The sequence below is a fragment of the Macrotis lagotis genome, chromosome 2 (assembly GCF_037893015.1).
Source record: "Macrotis lagotis isolate mMagLag1 chromosome 2, bilby.v1.9.chrom.fasta, whole genome shotgun sequence".
Lineage (NCBI taxonomy): Eukaryota > Metazoa > Chordata > Mammalia > Peramelemorphia > Peramelidae > Macrotis > Macrotis lagotis.
In genome coordinates, this window is record NC_133659.1 from 94,861,236 (window position 1) to 94,878,326 (window position 17,091).

Here is a 17,091-nt window from a genome sequence, read left to right on the forward strand (position 1 = left end):
ATCACTCTCTTTGGAATGTCTTGAAATGCAAATCTCATACCTTTAAATCATGTTACATCCAACATTTGTATTTTTTCTGTAAATATTGGGTTATATCCAAGTAATATTTAAGACTTTATGATAATATACTTGAGCTGCAATATATATTTATTGTAACTCCATTTTAAAAATGAAGAAATTGAAGCCTAAAAAAAAGATCAATTACTTTTCTGAGAACATACAAGTTAAGAAGTAGCAGAATACCAAATGTGATGTAATTTCTAGTACACTGTGTTATAAAACTTCAGAAGTGTAATTTCTACTTCTCTAATAGTAAAACAGGTTCTTGGTAATATAGAATACTTGGTGATGGCTCTATAATCACTTAATTTGGAATAGATTATTATATAAATTCAGGTAATTATGCTCAATTTCACAACTCTTTATTATTCTCCTGACAGTTTCATACATTAGTGATTTAATATGAACTGATTTAAAAGGATCCCAGGTTCTGCTTTTTTATCTTGTTTTTCTTTTTTTTTGTTAGGAGAAACATTTTATTCTCTTACTGCAAATGAGTTTATATCTTCAGGTAACATTGCCTTAAACTTTAGATCACTCAATCTGGCAAGGTGGTCAAGAATTTGTGAGTTATGGTGCATTCTAGATTCTTCTTTGATTTCTTTGTTATGGTCAGTGGTTTACATTGGTTAAATATCTACATGAAATGGTGATAAAATCAATGTCTATTGTTTCATCCATTTCCCATTTTTTGAAATTGATCAGTTAGATAGATTTGGTTAATGGCTTTGTAATTGTATATAATATAGTCTCCATTGTATCATTTCTTCTAAATTGATATTGTTTTGCCAACCATGATGTACACTTAGAGAAAAAGGAAGATAAAAATCTTATTATTTATCATTAATTGATAAAACAGTCTTAAATTCAGCAAAAAAAAATTCAGGCTTAAAGAATTATTTCACATAAAGTATTCTTCATATATATGATAAAATAACTAATCACCCATGCCCTGGAGATTTTTTTAAGATCAGTACTCATCTTGACCATTCTTCAATTCTTGACTTTGTTGAATACTCCTTCTTCTGAATTCTCCTTCCACAACAATTTGTTGGGTCATCAAAGTCAAAACTAAATTGGATGGAAGTGGACCAGTGACACAACAAGAAAGGACAGAAAGATATCAGAGAAAAACATTGTTACCTGCCTAAGATTGAAAAAGTATGAGCAGAGGTAATCCAGCAGATAGAATGTATCTTTAATGGGTCATATAAAGATATGAGAAGAAATAGAAGACATAGAGAATATATGTTCTGCAGCAGTGGAGAGAGCATCTACATCCATCAGACCATTGATTAATATAACTAAGCATGATTTTTTTTAGTTAAGTATAATTATTTAATTCCTCCAAATTAAGGAGGAATATGGAGATTCCTCCGAGGGCAACATATCTATCATTCTTTAGAATTTTGGCAAATTTTTCATGCTGAGCAAGATGAGCAGAACCAGAAAAACACTATATACCCTAACAGCAACATGAGGGTGATGACAGCCTTGATGGATTTGCTCATCTCATCAGTGCAACAATTAGGGACAATTTGGGGCTATTTGTGATTGAGAGTACCTTGTAGAGTTTGAATAAAGACCAAAGACTATTATCTTTAATTTAAAAAAAGATATTATATAATTTTGCAATCTCTTATACTTTTTCCCTTAAGGATATGATTTCCCTCTCATCACATTCAACTTAGATCAATGTATACCATGGAAACAATGTAAAGACTAACAGACTGCCTTCTGTGGGGGGAGGGGAGGAAAGCAAGATTAGGGGAAAAATTGTAAAACTCAAATAAAAATCTTTTTAAAAAGAAGTTTGGAAAGTTTTAAGATTTTTAATGAAATATAGTATATTTTCATATTTTCTTCTTAGCACCACATAGTATCATAAAACAATAGAGATAGCAGACTCCATTGAATGGTAATACTCAAATATACAGTACTAATTTCAAATGAATAATGTCAGGAATTTTCATATAGTGAAGATTCACTTCCCCATACTATAAGAAGAATGTCACTGGGTACATGGATTTACCAATTTTATCTCAGGTTTTGAATCTTCAATGTTGACTCTTCATATCATTGTGAAGCAGAGTTTATCTTACAGATGAGGGGTTCATGGCATAGTAATTCTGCTTGGTATGAGTATGAGAGGAGCTGCAAATTCAGACATCTGGTATATTTAAAAGACTACTGAAAAAAATCTCCATACTGAGCATCATTGAGACAGATTAGCTTCATATAGACCAAAAACTATCACCATAAAATCACCATACTGACAGTTAGACTATTGAGAGAGACAAATTTGTCTTTCACCAATTTGTCACCAGAAAATAATATGTTGGCATTTTGTCTAGCAGTGCTGTAAAACCATGATTCTTCACTGATATATGAGGGACACCTATCCATAAAGCCAAAAACTCCCACAGCATCTAGGCCATCTCTAGAAGTTCTGTTTCCTATTAAATCAGGGCATGGGATGAAGCAGTTTTGGAAAAGGTAGTGAGAAGAATGCATTTGCAGGAAAAAAAAACTTCCCCTCCCTAAAATAAAAATATGAAAGTCAGCCATCATTCATTTGTTGTCATGGTCTTCTCTGAGTACAAAGGACAACAACAACAAAAACAACATCTCAGGTTAATGAATAAATCTGCAGATTTACTATATTTTCTCTCCAGCAAAATATAAGCTTATTGATCAGGGTATGATGTAATTTCTTATCTTGGCATTCTTGGTGGATACAAAGAATTTGAACTGTGTTTTCATTGGAACTGAATTAAAAAGAAAAGCCATTGAGTTGGTGTTTTTTTTTTAATATCTATTAAAAAAATCATATTCGGTTTCCCCAGAGGTCAGCTTAATGTATAATGGGCTCAAATGTTTTGATCTTCCTTTTTTTCACAGATGAAAAAGAGACATATGAATTCTTCATTTCCCCCTGAAATTTTTAAGCTTAAGTGATGAACTGGGCAGTACAATCGAAAGGTTTTTGGAACACCCAAGGCAAAAATCATGTCGGTAACTCTTTGATCACTGACTCAGAGCCCCTAGTGCCACACTGGCTGACCTCAGAGGCAAAGTTCTCAATGCGTTTTATTTTATTTCTCATTCCTACTTCACTTCTCCTCTTGAAATAACATTATTGTTTGATGACCCACCAAACAGTTTATGAATGATAATCAAGGAGTTGTAGAGGCATTAAAAAAAAAACCTGGCAATTTCAGTCATAGAATATTGGCTTTGGTCTTATTCAGTGACCTCTTCATTTATGATGTCTGGTGAGGATAGGATCATAAGAAGACCTTGGAACTTTCTCCCTCTAAGGCCACATGAACCCTCAAAAATGGGTTTCTACTTTTGTTTGTTTCAATTTTAGGTAAAAGGAATGAAGTCCCCACAAATTTATGTCTAATAAGTCCAAAGGGTGTCTTGGCATTCTGACATTCTAGAGAATTGAAGACATTTCAGTGTTCAGATTTTGAAGCCAAGAAAGTACCAGTGCTATACAGAGAGGGGAGCAACTGTGTTAAGCCTAAGCACTAATTTAAAAAAAAAAAGGCAAAAACATTTTAGAAGTTCACAATCTACTGGGGAGGATGGGGAGGGAGATACAACATAAAAACAATTATCTATGAGAAAATATTTACATTTTATATATATATATATATATATATGTGTGTGTGTGTGTGTGTGTGCATATATATAATAATTTGAAAGAAGTTTTAAGAAGAAATATGCTAAGATAAAGGAAGACTGAAGAAAAGTTTCTTATAGAAAAATAAGAATGGCTGAGACTTGAAGGCAGCTAGGAGATGAAAAATATTCTAGATATGAGGGACATACAATGAGAATGCTTGAAATGGGAGATGGAATGTCATGCTCAAGTAAAACCATGGAGGCTTGTGGATATCAGAGTACTTGAAGAAAGAGATGCAACATGTAAGAAGTTTGAAAAGATAGAAGATAAATTACAAAGAGGTTTGAAGGTTAGAGAAATTTATATTTGATCCCAAAAGGAAATAGAATCATTAGAGCTTATTGAATAGAAAGATCACATGGTCAGATCTGTGCTTTATTGATGTAAAAATTTTTAATAAAATATTAGCAAAGAGACTACTGCAGTTTATCATGAGGGTAATATACTATGATTAGGTAGGATTTATACTAGGAATACAGGGATGGTTCAATATTAGGAAAACAATAGCATAATTGACCACATCAGTAACAAAACTAACAGAAATCATATAATTATATCAATAGATACTGAAAAAGTTTTTTTTTAAATGCAGCACCCATACTATTAAAAACACTAGCAAACATAGGAATAATTGGAGTTTTCCTTAAAATTATAAAGAGTATCTATAAAAATAACCAACAAATATTATATGTATTGGGGATAAACTAGATGTATTCCCAATAAGATAAGAGGTAAAACAAAAAGGGGTGACCATTATCACCACTTTTATTTGAGATTGTATTAAAAATGTTACCTAGAAATAAGAAATTGAAGAAAACTGAATAGGCAATGAGGAAACAAAACTCTTACTCTTTGTAGATGATATGATGACATACTTAGAGAACTCTAGAAAATTAATGAAAAACTACTTGAAACAATTAACAATTTTAGTAAAGTTGTAGGATATAAAAGAAATTCACATAAATCACTAGCTTTTCTATGTATTACCAACATAGTACAACAGCAAGAAATAGAAAGAAAAATTCCACTTAAAGTAACTGTAAGCAGCATGTAATATTTGGGAATCAAACAGCCAAGACAAACCCAATAACTATATGAACACAATTACAAATTCTTTTTTTTTAAATAAATGTATTTCTCCAACCACAAAGAAAGATAGTTTTCCATAGTCAGTGTTTTGTACAGTAGAAATTCATCTGGGTATATTCAATAACATATTCTTTCTTATAATAGGTATTTTACTCTGTACTATTTTCTACAAATGTAAAGAATCTTTTCCTTTTTTAATTGAAGAAAGTCTTTAATTGTAGAAATAATATTTAAAGAATTCTTTAATATTATGTAATAAAAAATTAAAGGCAATAAAACAAAGCAAAACAAAAATCCTACAAAAATAGACAATAAAAATTGAATTGTGCATTGTGGCACTTTTGATAATTTTAGATCCTTCTCATATTTCATTTGGAAAGATGCATGAGGTTCTCTTTCATTATTTCTCCTCTTCTAGGAGGAGATTTTTGTTGAACTTAATGCAAGAGTTCCTGACCATTTAGAAGCTATTGCTACAACCACTAGATAGTTTCCAGGCAAGAAACTTAATCTATACAGAATGAGCAAAATATTGTTTAGTTTTTTATTTCAATTTTGTAATAATTTATAATTCAAAAGTTTTGAATATCAAATGAATAAAGGTTTATATAAAAATGTGTGCAATATGTGTGTGTGTGTGTCTGTGTGTGAGATATATGTATATGTTTGCTGAGTGGAAAATGTTTGCCTTGCTACATTTTACATACAGAAGGAATGCATGGATGTAACACTAGAGAACTACTAGTCAGGGTACTACTCTCTTTTCCTGTGCACTAAAGGTAAAGATTTTCAGCATCTAAGGACATTCTCCTCTTCAAAAATGGAGTAAAACTAAGTGTACTCGGGGCAGCTAGGTGGCACAGTAGATAAAGCACCGGCCCTGGAGTCAGGAGTACCTAGGTTCAAATCCGGCCTCAGACACTTAATAATTACCTAGCCGTGTGGTCTTGGGCAAGCCACTTAACCCCATTGCCTTGCAAAAAAAAAGATAAAAAAAAACTAAGTGTACTCTAAGCTCCCTTCCAGCTGCAATTCTATGATACTTACAATTTTTTTTATAAATAAGGAGAAAAAATTCAATGTAAATAATTTTGGTTGAAAATTGTAAACAGTTCAAATGGTAATTTATTTAAGTAATATTTTTATTCTTCTTAAGTATATTATATTTTATGATGCTTTCAAATATGTCTCTTCTTTCCATCATTTTTTCATGTCCTTAATGGATGTTCGTTTGGCTATATAGAACCCCTTAAAAAGAAAAAAGAATATATGTAAGCTTTGTTCCCAATACCTATTGACATTTTAACTTATCAATTTTTTGTTTAAAGAATTATTTTTAATTGATGAGGCAGCAACATAGGGAGGTAGCCATACACAAATAAAAATATTTATTAATTTCCAAGAACTACTTTAAAATCCATTAGTTCTTGTGGTGACTATTGAGAACTGTTACTATACTTTACTGAGATAACAAAGTTTAGTTACTAAGAATTTTGTTAATATCACATATCAAATATTTACTTTTGTAATGTTCTGGGAATGTTATTTCATTTCTGTCCATGTTCTCTAGTCATCTAAACCTTGACTTTTTTATAACACATTACTCAAGAGAAAGAGGTGATATACTTGAGAGTTGAAACAAAGTCAGAATACCTGAGTAAAAACTTTATTGATGACAATAATGTCTGTTACTGACCTCAAGCAAATACTTAGGGTCTTTAAAACAGTTTCCTCATCAAAATGAGCTGGATGTGGAATGGACAAATGAATTATGTTCCTTTGTAGTTTTAGCAGTCTAGGCAAAATATTTCAATTCAACTAAACAACAAAAGGTACTAGTACAAAATAAAATTTAAACACTCCTACCCTTATGGGGGTAGTCTACTGGATGGGTAAAACATGATAAATGCAAGGTATTTTAAGGAGAGAGTGAGTATTCATAACTGGGGAGATTTCATGGAGCAGCTAGATTCTGAACTTAGCCTTGAAGAAAGATAAGGATTCTGAAAGTCAGAGATAATGGAGTCTAGGGGGATAACTTGAGAAAAGTTATGGGAAAAAGAATTTTTTTTCAAAATAATTTTATGAAGTATGAGAGTACAAGCATTCTAACCCCCATTTCACCTACAGAGAAACTGAGAGTCTGAAAGATGAAGGAACTTGCCTCAAGTCACATTAGCTAGTAAGTGAAAGAAGTGAGATTCCAGGTCAGTTGTCCTGACACCAGGTGCATAGTTCTTTTCCTTATAGATAATGTCCTTCCTTAACCTAAAAATGATTATGCAAGCATAGAAATAATCCAAAGAGATCTCATCTTACCTTCCTCTTTCAATGCATTGAGGATATTTCAGCTGCCCTCTGTGGCACTGCACTCTCAATTCAGACTCTGTAAAAGTTGCAGCTAAAAAACTATTCCTTTTACAAAGAAATGAAACATACTCGCCATGGAAAAAATAAGGTCTGTTGTCAAAACTCCATTTCAAATGTAAATTATTATTTTCCATCTCAGTTGAAGATAACATGCAAGGTTCTGGAGAGAGAAAGGGATAGGAAGAAAATAATGAAAGAAAAAAGTTGCACCAATATGACAGCCAAAAAAAAATCTAAAGCAATTATAGAAACTGGCATTTTCTTACATACCATTATTTAACTTGTTAAAATGCAATTTTATTTAATTTTTAAAATTTGCATTCTCTACCTCTCACCCTGTCCTCCTCTATTCCCCATTGAGACAAGAAAATAAAACTCAAAGCAAATTTGTAAAATATGATCTCAAAAATTACATGGGCAAGAGTAAGAAAGTGGCATTATGATTATCAATGACTGTCAATTACTTATGATTACCAATACTAACCTAATAGTGACATTTTTTAGAACTGAAACATATGGCCTAGAAATTCAAAATAAATGCCTTTCATACTTTTTGTCTTAATCAACTGGCATGTCTGCCTTAGTTGGTTTTCAGGGACACAGTATAAAATGGGCAGAACTTGCTTTGTAACTCCTGCCTAGAAGAGGAGGTAAACTATTAACATTCATGTAAAGAGAAGTTTATCCCTTCTCTAGAAAATCCAAGGAGGAAAAGCATCCCCAAAGACTGATGTTGGTAGGGAGGTATTCCTTTTCTAAGGCAATTGAGGATAGTTAAAAATAACTGTATAGACACTAGTCCTACATTAAATACTGGACAATTTCCCACCTTTGATTTTTAGTGAGGAAGAGAGCTAGTGAGAGTTGTGACAGTGTTAAGTGAAAGAAGTGAGAATCAAAAGAACCTCTAAAAGAAATCATGCTCAAAAGAATTGATTTAGGTACTTCTGAATTCAAGTTCAGTTACATTCTGCTATGATGTTAATATTTATGGAAGTTCAAGGGCTTCCAATTGATATTTAACATAGAAATGATGAGGCATGAAGCTGTATGCAGTTATTCTAAATAGGAAAACAAGGCAAAATGTAATTGGCAGATAGAATTACACAAATGACTAAAAGAAGTTGATAGAAATTGTATTTGTTTCTAATACTAACACATACAAAGTACAACTTGTGTATTGGAATAAAAATATTTCAAAAAATACATACCAAAACATGATGGTGGTGTAGTCCATTGTCCCTGAAAGCAATGGATTGTCTTGGACCCTTGTAGGAAATGATAATTTAAACATCTATATTCCACTGATGAACCATTTTCATAATTCTTTTGTGATGACCCAATAACATTGCCAAATTTAATAATTGGAGGAGATCCACACTTTCCTTCAGACTCTACAAAAAAATCATTTAATTATTTATATCAAATTAACTGGAAAGAAACACTATTGCTCTTCAAATTGTTTAGGCAATTAAAAGATAAAGTGTCTTGAACTATTTGGGCTTTTTTCTAAACATCAAGCTCAAAGGGCAGCTAGGTGGTGCAGTGCATAGAGCATGGCCCTAGAGCCAAAAGGACCCGGGTTCAAATATGACCTCAGATGTATTTTTGTAACCTTGGGCAAGTCAACTTTTAAAAAAGTATGAAACTCAAACATTTTATTAAAGGTTTCAAGTATGCTATCAAAATAATGTCTTACTTTTAAATTTAATAGTTACTTTAAAATGCCATCTAATAACATTCAAATTATTTTATACATACAAAATTTAATATTTATGGCTGTGTTTTCTTATTCACAACTGATCCAAAAAAGAAAATCCACTAGTTTCACTAAGAAAATATTTTCTCTTTTGTTTCTTCTTTTTTTAAGTACATAAGACCAATTTCTAGGGAAAAGATAATATTGAATTGTATCCCCTATAAAATTAATATTTTAATAATTGATAGGTAAGAATTATGGTTAAAGTAATCATTTTTTATATGTATGACTGTAAACATACCTATTTGTGCCTAATGGTAGCCATCTCTCTAAAGGTGGGAGGAGGGAAGAAAATAAAAGAAAAAATATACAGGATAATTTTGTTGTATATTTGAAAGGAACAGATTTGCAGTTTTGTACAATCATTTTATTTATTGTATTATATCATGGAAATGTTTATTTTATTCCACAAATTAAAAATAAAATTAAAAAAATCATAAAATGTATACTATTGCCCTCCGCTTTCCTTCTATCCCATCCTAGACTTTGACCCTTTGCAGATATAGTGCCCATTAAGACACACTCAGGAAATATAATCACTGTTTAGTTCATGCACAGAAATAAATTTCTGGTTGTACTGGTGAATATTGATCCCCATAGGGAGATAATTCTTTTTAGAATTAGCAGGATTCTTGCAATAAGTACTTAGTTATAAATAGGGCAGACAGTACCCAAGATTTTATCCAATGGCACCTAATATCTTGAAAGTAGCTATGGCACTTTTTCCTTCTCCACATCAGAGCCCCATTTCATCTATGACAAATCATCACTATGCCTTTGCCCAGCCTAAGAATCACCATGCTTCAGCTAATAACAGTTTGCGAAGTAAGACTTGAGAGTTTCTATCTTTCTTAAGTGCCTTATCCTTCTTAAGCATATAGATTGCTTGCTGGTTTCCTTATAGTTCCCTTTATTGCTTGCTCTCTTAGCTAACACTTAGTATAGTATCTGGAACAGAGTAGGAACTGAAAAACTCTGTTGATCTTATTAAACTTAATACATCACTAAACTTGTTTTTACTGTAACCTCCTCTATTTGATAACTTCTCAATAAACACAAAAGTTAAATTTTTATCATAGCCCATCTTTGTTGCAGCAATAGTTTTCCAATACCACATGAGCAATATGCTTGTTATTTATTATGAGCTCATCTATATAGATATACTTTGGGGAGTCTAACTTAAAAAAAAAACAAGGATTAAAAGGTGAATCTACTTATTTCTTAAACTAGCAGAAACCTAAATAATTATTAATGAACTAAAGAAGGTACTTCTTGCCTAAGCACAGTTAATTGAAATTATATTTGTAAAGAACATAACTCATGGAGGATAATTAATAAATGCTCTTTTTCTTTTTTCCTCTTGCAAAGAAGTTAACACATTCACACACACACACACACACACACACACACAGACAAAATATACAATTGAAAAGATATGGAATCACATGATGTAATTCTAATGCCTCCCTACTCTCCATTTCTATCTTGATCCCTCCCTCAACATCCTGTCTGTGTCCTAGGATATTTATAGGACCAACCTCCATTAAGGTTCCACTGTCCCCTCTCCTACATGGGTTAAGGCAAAGCTAGCACAAGGTATTGAAAGGCTCAAGCTCCCTTAACAAAATTTCCTGGTGATCTCTGGCTCAGATTCCTATAATCATAAAAGGTTCCACCATAATAAAGTTGAGGGTCTTTCAACTAGGTGGATATCTAAAGACCACACCTGAACTGCATTTGGATATGAAAGGTGATAAGTTATGTGATAAAAAGAATTTCTGTCTGAGGTTTCTCGCTTTCATTACTCTAAAAACAAAACAAAACAAACAAAACTGAAACCTCTGCCCCAAAATCTATCTTGCACTTATTAGTTGTTTGCTTGCATTAAGGTCATGAACCCTCCTGAAGTTGCCAAAATCATACTTGAGACATCAGTCTCAGTCTTAATTTTAATCAGCTGGTTCCCTGATCTCTCTGACAGACATCTTTATTTCTTCCCCTATTATTTATTTTCTGATGTGAAAAATCCTTATATTCTCTTGTTGCTCTCTGAAAAATTCCATTGTACACATTCTACTTTTGTATTCACATATATAAAGCTGCTAAAACTTTTGTTCCAATTTTTCTCTTTTATCTGTTATTTAGTGATTGGAGTTTGATATCAATACCTAGTTTGTGTACTCTACAACAATTCTTTCACATTACCACTATCTTTGTTGCATACTCTTTCTATATGGAGTAGAGGTAATCCTCCTTTTGATAGGTCTTCAATGACTTACTGGCAACTCATTTTGTCCCAACATTGAACCTGAATTATTGGTGTTGATATTATGAGCCTCCCAAAGGAGTGATGTCCCAGGGTTTCTCCCAATATGAAATCTGTGCACTGATGTCTGATTTCCCTCTCTAAGGTCTTACCCACCCACTTCTCCCCATTCCCACTTGCCCCAGATGTTAAAATTACTATAATTCTGATAGGTAAGTACAAATTTGATTTAGTTCAAATCTTTGGTTTTATAAATGTAACTGAGGGCTGAGAGACTGAATAATCCATTCAAGGTCATATTCCTTAAATATAGCTGGGAATATTTGAGGTAATAGGAAACTGTAAAAATTTATTCCTACCTTTTCTAATGCATGTTGGATATTTTAGTTCTCCTCTATTGCACTGTACTATCAGCTCAGAAGGTCTGGTTGATGGGGATAAATCATATCCCTCTTTACATATAAAATCTATATTATCACCATGTAAAATATGTCTCTCTCCATCAATATTCCACTTCATTTTTATGTTATTATAGTTCATAATATCAGCATTAACAATGCATGGCTCTGTAAGACAAAAAAATTTCATATATATTCACTTATTAATATACATTTATACACAATATACATTATTTTAATATGTCTTATATTAAAGAATCTTACTAAACATTATAAGCATTTTTTGCCAAAGTACTGGCAGGCGAGTCTAGATAGAACCCATCCTATACAAACCGTTTATTTTTTATCACTCATAATGGCACCATTTTGGGCTGTGTAATTAAAGAAAGAAAGAAAGAACTCTCAAAGAGCTTATAGTCTAAACCAGGAGAATTAGAGTGGAGAGAGAAAAGAACAAAAAAAAAACGCCAGACAGTTGATAAAAAAGCAATTGTTCTGATCAAATTTTAGCTAACATTTTGGTGACAGTAAATCAATGAAAGCATTTAATGAATTGGAAGGGGGGGAGTACAAACTTGAGTATAGGGAAGAGAATAGCCCAGATCTTCAAGAATGCCTAATCATAAGAGCAGTTATTTTTATAATCCATAAAAGAAAGAATCAATAGCAGTAGAGCAAAACTCAGCTGGGTAGTAATAAATAGTGCAGTGGAGAGATAGATAAAATGAGAAAAAAATATGTTAGTGAGACATAGTGGAAGGTAAAAATTTTAAGTTAGAAATTGTTAGAAAAATTTAAAGCTAGTAAAGTTGGAAGAGAATAGGTATAGTATTGAATCTAAAACTGAGGACAACAGTTTGAAGGAAATGATCACAAAGTTATTTTCTGCATATTAGATTTTTAATATTTTTAAATCAAAAAAGGAAACACTATAAATTATTTATTTGAGAAAAACAATTGTCTAATGTACACAGAATTGAATAAAATGTCTAAGATAATTTCCATTTGTTTGCATACACAGTAAAAATTATCAATTGGATTCTTCTAAAAATTCACTGCATGGTGAGATCTTGTCTTATATAATGAAAATCATATTATATAGTTAACAATAAAACAAACATTTAGAATAAAATGTGCAGAAATTTTTAATGTATCAAACTTAAATTACTATACATTAATTTAAATATATAGGAAAATCTTATTATCAAGTGAATACACACAGAGACACATACACAAATATACACACATATAATTGATTGAGGATAAATATCAAGAAAAATCATCATTTCAGTTTCCTTAGATCATATCAATAGTAACAATGGTGAAGGAGAGGCTAAGAAGATAGCAGAATATAAACAGCAAGTCAGCTAATCTCATCCAATATTTCACTTCCAAAAAAACCCCTTAAAATAACTTTAAATTAAATATTAGGGGCAGCTAGGTGGCGCAGTAGATAAAGCACAAGCCCTGGAGTCAGGAGGACCTGAGTTCAAATCTGCACAAAGTGGGGAAACAGTGGGGGACCTCTGCCAGAGTGAGCAAGTGGAGCCCAGCCCTCGGGGCACACAGGGAGCAGCTTGGTATTTCAGCAGCCCAAATCCAGGAAACAGAAGCAGAGCTGGAAAGCAGGAGCCCCCAGGGCATGAGCCCATTGAGCTGAGGGAAGGGAGTGATGAGAGAGAGAGACTGCTGAGCTCTGTCCTCTGCCCCTGGAACAGGACTCTGGGGCTCTGACCACATTCAGATCCTGATCCCAGTCTAGTCCCCCCCATAGAACAACAGGGCCCCCCCCCTTGACCTCAGCCACGTGGCAGACGGGGGCACTTATGTTCATTCACAGACCAGGAGGGAGGACAGAACCTCACACACTGAGACCCTTGTGGGAGTGTCCCAAAAGCTCAGGAAGCACCCCAAAAAACAGGCTTAGGCTGGGAAAATGAACAAGCAAAGAAATAAGAGGAAGACCATTGAGAAATATTTTGCAAATGAGCCCAAGAAGGATCAAAATACTCAGTCTGAAGATGAGGAAGCACAAGCTCCTGCATCTAAAGACTCCAAGAAAAACAGAAATTGGGCTCAGGCTATGATAGAGCTCAAAAAAGACTTTGAAAATCAAATGAGGGAGTTGGAAGAAAAACTGAGAAAAGAAAGGAGAGAGATGCAGGAAAAAGATGAAAATGAAATCAGCCTCTTAGTCAAGGAAATCCAAAAAAATGCTGAAGAAAATAGCATGCGGAAAAACCAGCTTAGGTCAAATGGATAAAACAATTTAAAAAGTTATTGAGGAGAAGAATGCTTTAAAAAGCAAAATTGGCCAGATGGAAAAAGAGATAAGAAAACTCTGAGGAGAACAAATCCTTCAGACAAAGAATAGAATTCAGGGAGATTGATGAATTTACCAGAAATCAGGAATCAATACTTCAAAACCAAAAAAGTGAAAAATTAGAAGAAAATGTGAAATATCTCATTGAAAAAACAACTGATATGGAAAACAGACTTAGGAAAAATAATTTGAAAATTATTGGAATACCTGAAAGTCATGATCAGGAAAAGAGCTTTGACATCATTTTCAAAGAATTACTACAGGAAAATTGCCCTGATATTCTAGAAGCAGAGGGCAAAATAGAAATGGAGAGAATCCACCGATCCCCCCCCAAGAAAGAGATCCCAAAAAAACAACCCCTAGGAATATTATAGCCAAGTTCCAGAACTCCCAAGTCAAAGAGAAAATATTACAAGCAGCCAGAAGGACGCAGTTCAAATATCATGGAGCTGTAGTCAGGATCACACAGGATTTAGCAGCAGCTACATTGGAAGCTCGTAGGGCTTGGAATACAATATAGTGGAAGACAAAAGAGCTTAGAATACAGCCAAGAATGAACTACCCAGCAAGGCTGAATGTCCTCTTCCAGGGAAAAAGATGGACTTTCAATGAACCAGGGGAATTTGAAAGGTTCCTTTTCAAATGGGCAGAGCTGAACAGAAGGTTTGATCTTCAGATACAGGACTCAGGTGAAGCATGGAGATTGGGGCGGGGGGGAATATGAGGGACTTAATGAGGATGAACTGCATGTATAGAAAAATGATACTGATAATATTCATATGAACCATCTCAGTTAATAGAGCAGGTAGAGGGAGCTTTTATAGTTGAAGCACAGGAGAAAGCTGAATTCGAAGATAAAATATGGTGTAAAAATGGAGTCAATAGGAAAAAAAGGGAAATGGAAAGGGAGAAAGAAAAAGGAGAGGGGGAATAGTCCAAGATATTTCACGTAATAATATTTTTTTTATTACAATGAGATATTGCAATGATATGGAAGGGGGGAGGCAAGGGGGAATGAGGGAACCTTTGCTCTCATCAGAAATGGCTAGGAGAGGAAACAGCATATATACTCAATGGGGTATAGGCATCTGGAGTAAGAAGGAGTGGGGAACAGGGGGAAGGGGTGGGGATGTGAATAAAGGAGGAGAGGATGGACCATGGGGGGACAGTGTTCAGATATAACACATTTTCTTTTTTACTTCTTGCAAGGGGCTGGGATTGGATGGCCTGCCCAGGACCATAGGGGCAGGTGGATTCTGGGCCTAAGGGGTGGTATGGGGGCTCAGGGCTTCTTGGCCCCAGGACCAGGGATCTGTCTGCTGTGCCACTCAGCAACCCTACAGCAGAGTCAGAGTGAAAGGAGAGAGAAAATATAGTACACGGTAGTGGAGAAATAAGAAAGGATTGAGTTGCGATCAGCAATGGCAACGCTGGAAAAATATGGAAATAACTTTTGTGATGGACTTATCATAAAGAATGTGATCCACTCACGACAGAGTTGATGGTGTTGGAACAAAGAATGAAGCACATTTTTTGTTATTATTATTTGGGGGAGGGTGCAGGGCAAGTGGGGCTGGGTGGCCTGCCTGGGGCCACGTAGCAGAATGATCTTTGGGTGTCTGGGGCCGGATTCGGACCCAGGTATTCCTGGCTCAAGGGCCAATGCTCTGTCTGCCACCCAGCCACCCCTACTATTATTACTATTTTATTTTATTTTGGGTCTTTTTTTTTTTCTTTCTTCTTTTTGGTTTTTGCAGGGCAGTGGGGATCAGGTGGCTTGCATGTCACATGGCTGGGTGATTGTTGGGTTTACGAGGCTGGATATGGACTTGGGTGCTCGTGGCTCCAGGGCTGGTGCTTCGTCCATTTTGCCACCTGGCCATACCTACAATTATTACTATTTTTTTTAATTTTAATTTTTTTTCTCTCCCCTTTACTTTTTCGCCCAAGCAAGTCTATCTATATTCATGGGGGGAGGGGTATTTTGTTTACTTGTAAACAAGTATATTTTATTAATGTAAAAAAAATTTGTACAAAATGAGAATAAAAAATAAATTTTAAAAAAAGAATAAAGAACAGGGAAAATTCATATCTGCTTTTAGGAGGGGAATGGAAGAGAGGTATTTAACTTATATCTTGAAGGATAGGTAATATTTTGACAGGCAGGTGGGGCAAGTTATGTGGGGAAAAGTTATGAAAATGCTTGTTTTATTCTATACATTAAAAATTAATAAAATTTAATTGAAAAAAAGAAATTGAAAAAACAATAACAACAGCAACAAAAACACAACTATAAAAACTACTATGGTGGGAAGGAAGATAACAACAATGTGAAAACAGCTGTAAGGAAAAACCTCAGTTGAAAAAGACTAATTGGATCCAAGGTTAATAAGAATTCCTGTAAGAGTTAAAGAGATGAGTAGTAGAGGAAAAATTGGGGAAAGAAGTAAGAGTTAAAGAATAAAATTATGGAGAGGATTAACAGTTTGGTTTTAAAGGGGGGGCACAAAAATCTTAACAAAATATTAGAGAATAGAATTCATCTACTGGTAAAAGAGATCCAAAAATTCAATGAAACAAAGAACTCTTTATAAAGTAGAATAGATCAAATGGAAAAGAAATTACAAAATTCATTCTATGAAAAGAATTCTTTAAAAAGCAGAATTAACTAAATGAAAAACAAAAGAAGTATAAAGGTTTATTAAAAATTCTTTAAAAATTAGAATTAGGCAAGTGGAAGCTAAAGACTCCATGAGATATCACAAATAATCACTTTAAAAAATGGGGGAAAAAATAGAAGAAAATGTGAAAGACCTTGTAACAGAAAGACTTTTGTACAGACTTTTAATTTGGTCAACTTGATGCAGAGAACCACAGGCATGGAAAATATTGAAATCAACTGGAAATAAATTTTTTAAATCTTTTGTTTGCACTGTTAAAAAAAATCTTCCTTCTTCCTTTATCCCTCTGTTAAAATACTTCATCCTGACCTTCAGTCTAACCCTGTTGTCTTTTGGTAAGGGACAGCTAGGTTGCCTAGCTGCTGGAAACAACATCTGAGACCACCCATATCAGAATCTGAGACCCTTCAATGATCCGTCCCCAAAAGGCAAACTCTCCTATGTGGAACTT

At 33.7% G+C, this 17,091-nt stretch overlaps 1 protein-coding gene across 4 annotated transcripts in view; it reads right to left on the reverse strand.

Annotated features, from left to right (window-relative positions):
• Window positions 1-245: 245 nt before the first annotated feature.
• F13B (coagulation factor XIII B chain) overlaps window positions 246-17,091 on the reverse strand; it is a 48,200-nt gene continuing 31,354 nt past the window's right edge. For 3 of the 4 annotated variants that reach the window (XM_074222282.1, XM_074222283.1, XM_074222281.1), the window contains 4 exons: window positions 11,598-11,804; window positions 8,425-8,607; window positions 7,163-7,373; window positions 246-6,091 (listed from right to left, as the gene is read on the reverse strand). In XM_074222282.1, the coding sequence (XP_074078383.1) occupies window positions 6,079-6,091; window positions 7,163-7,373; window positions 8,425-8,607; window positions 11,598-11,804 (614 nt within the window). In that variant the 3' untranslated portion in view covers window positions 246-6,078. The remainder of the gene's footprint in view (window positions 6,092-7,162; window positions 7,374-8,424; window positions 8,608-11,597; window positions 11,805-17,091) is intronic. The other variant, XM_074222280.1, reaches the window with a different exon arrangement.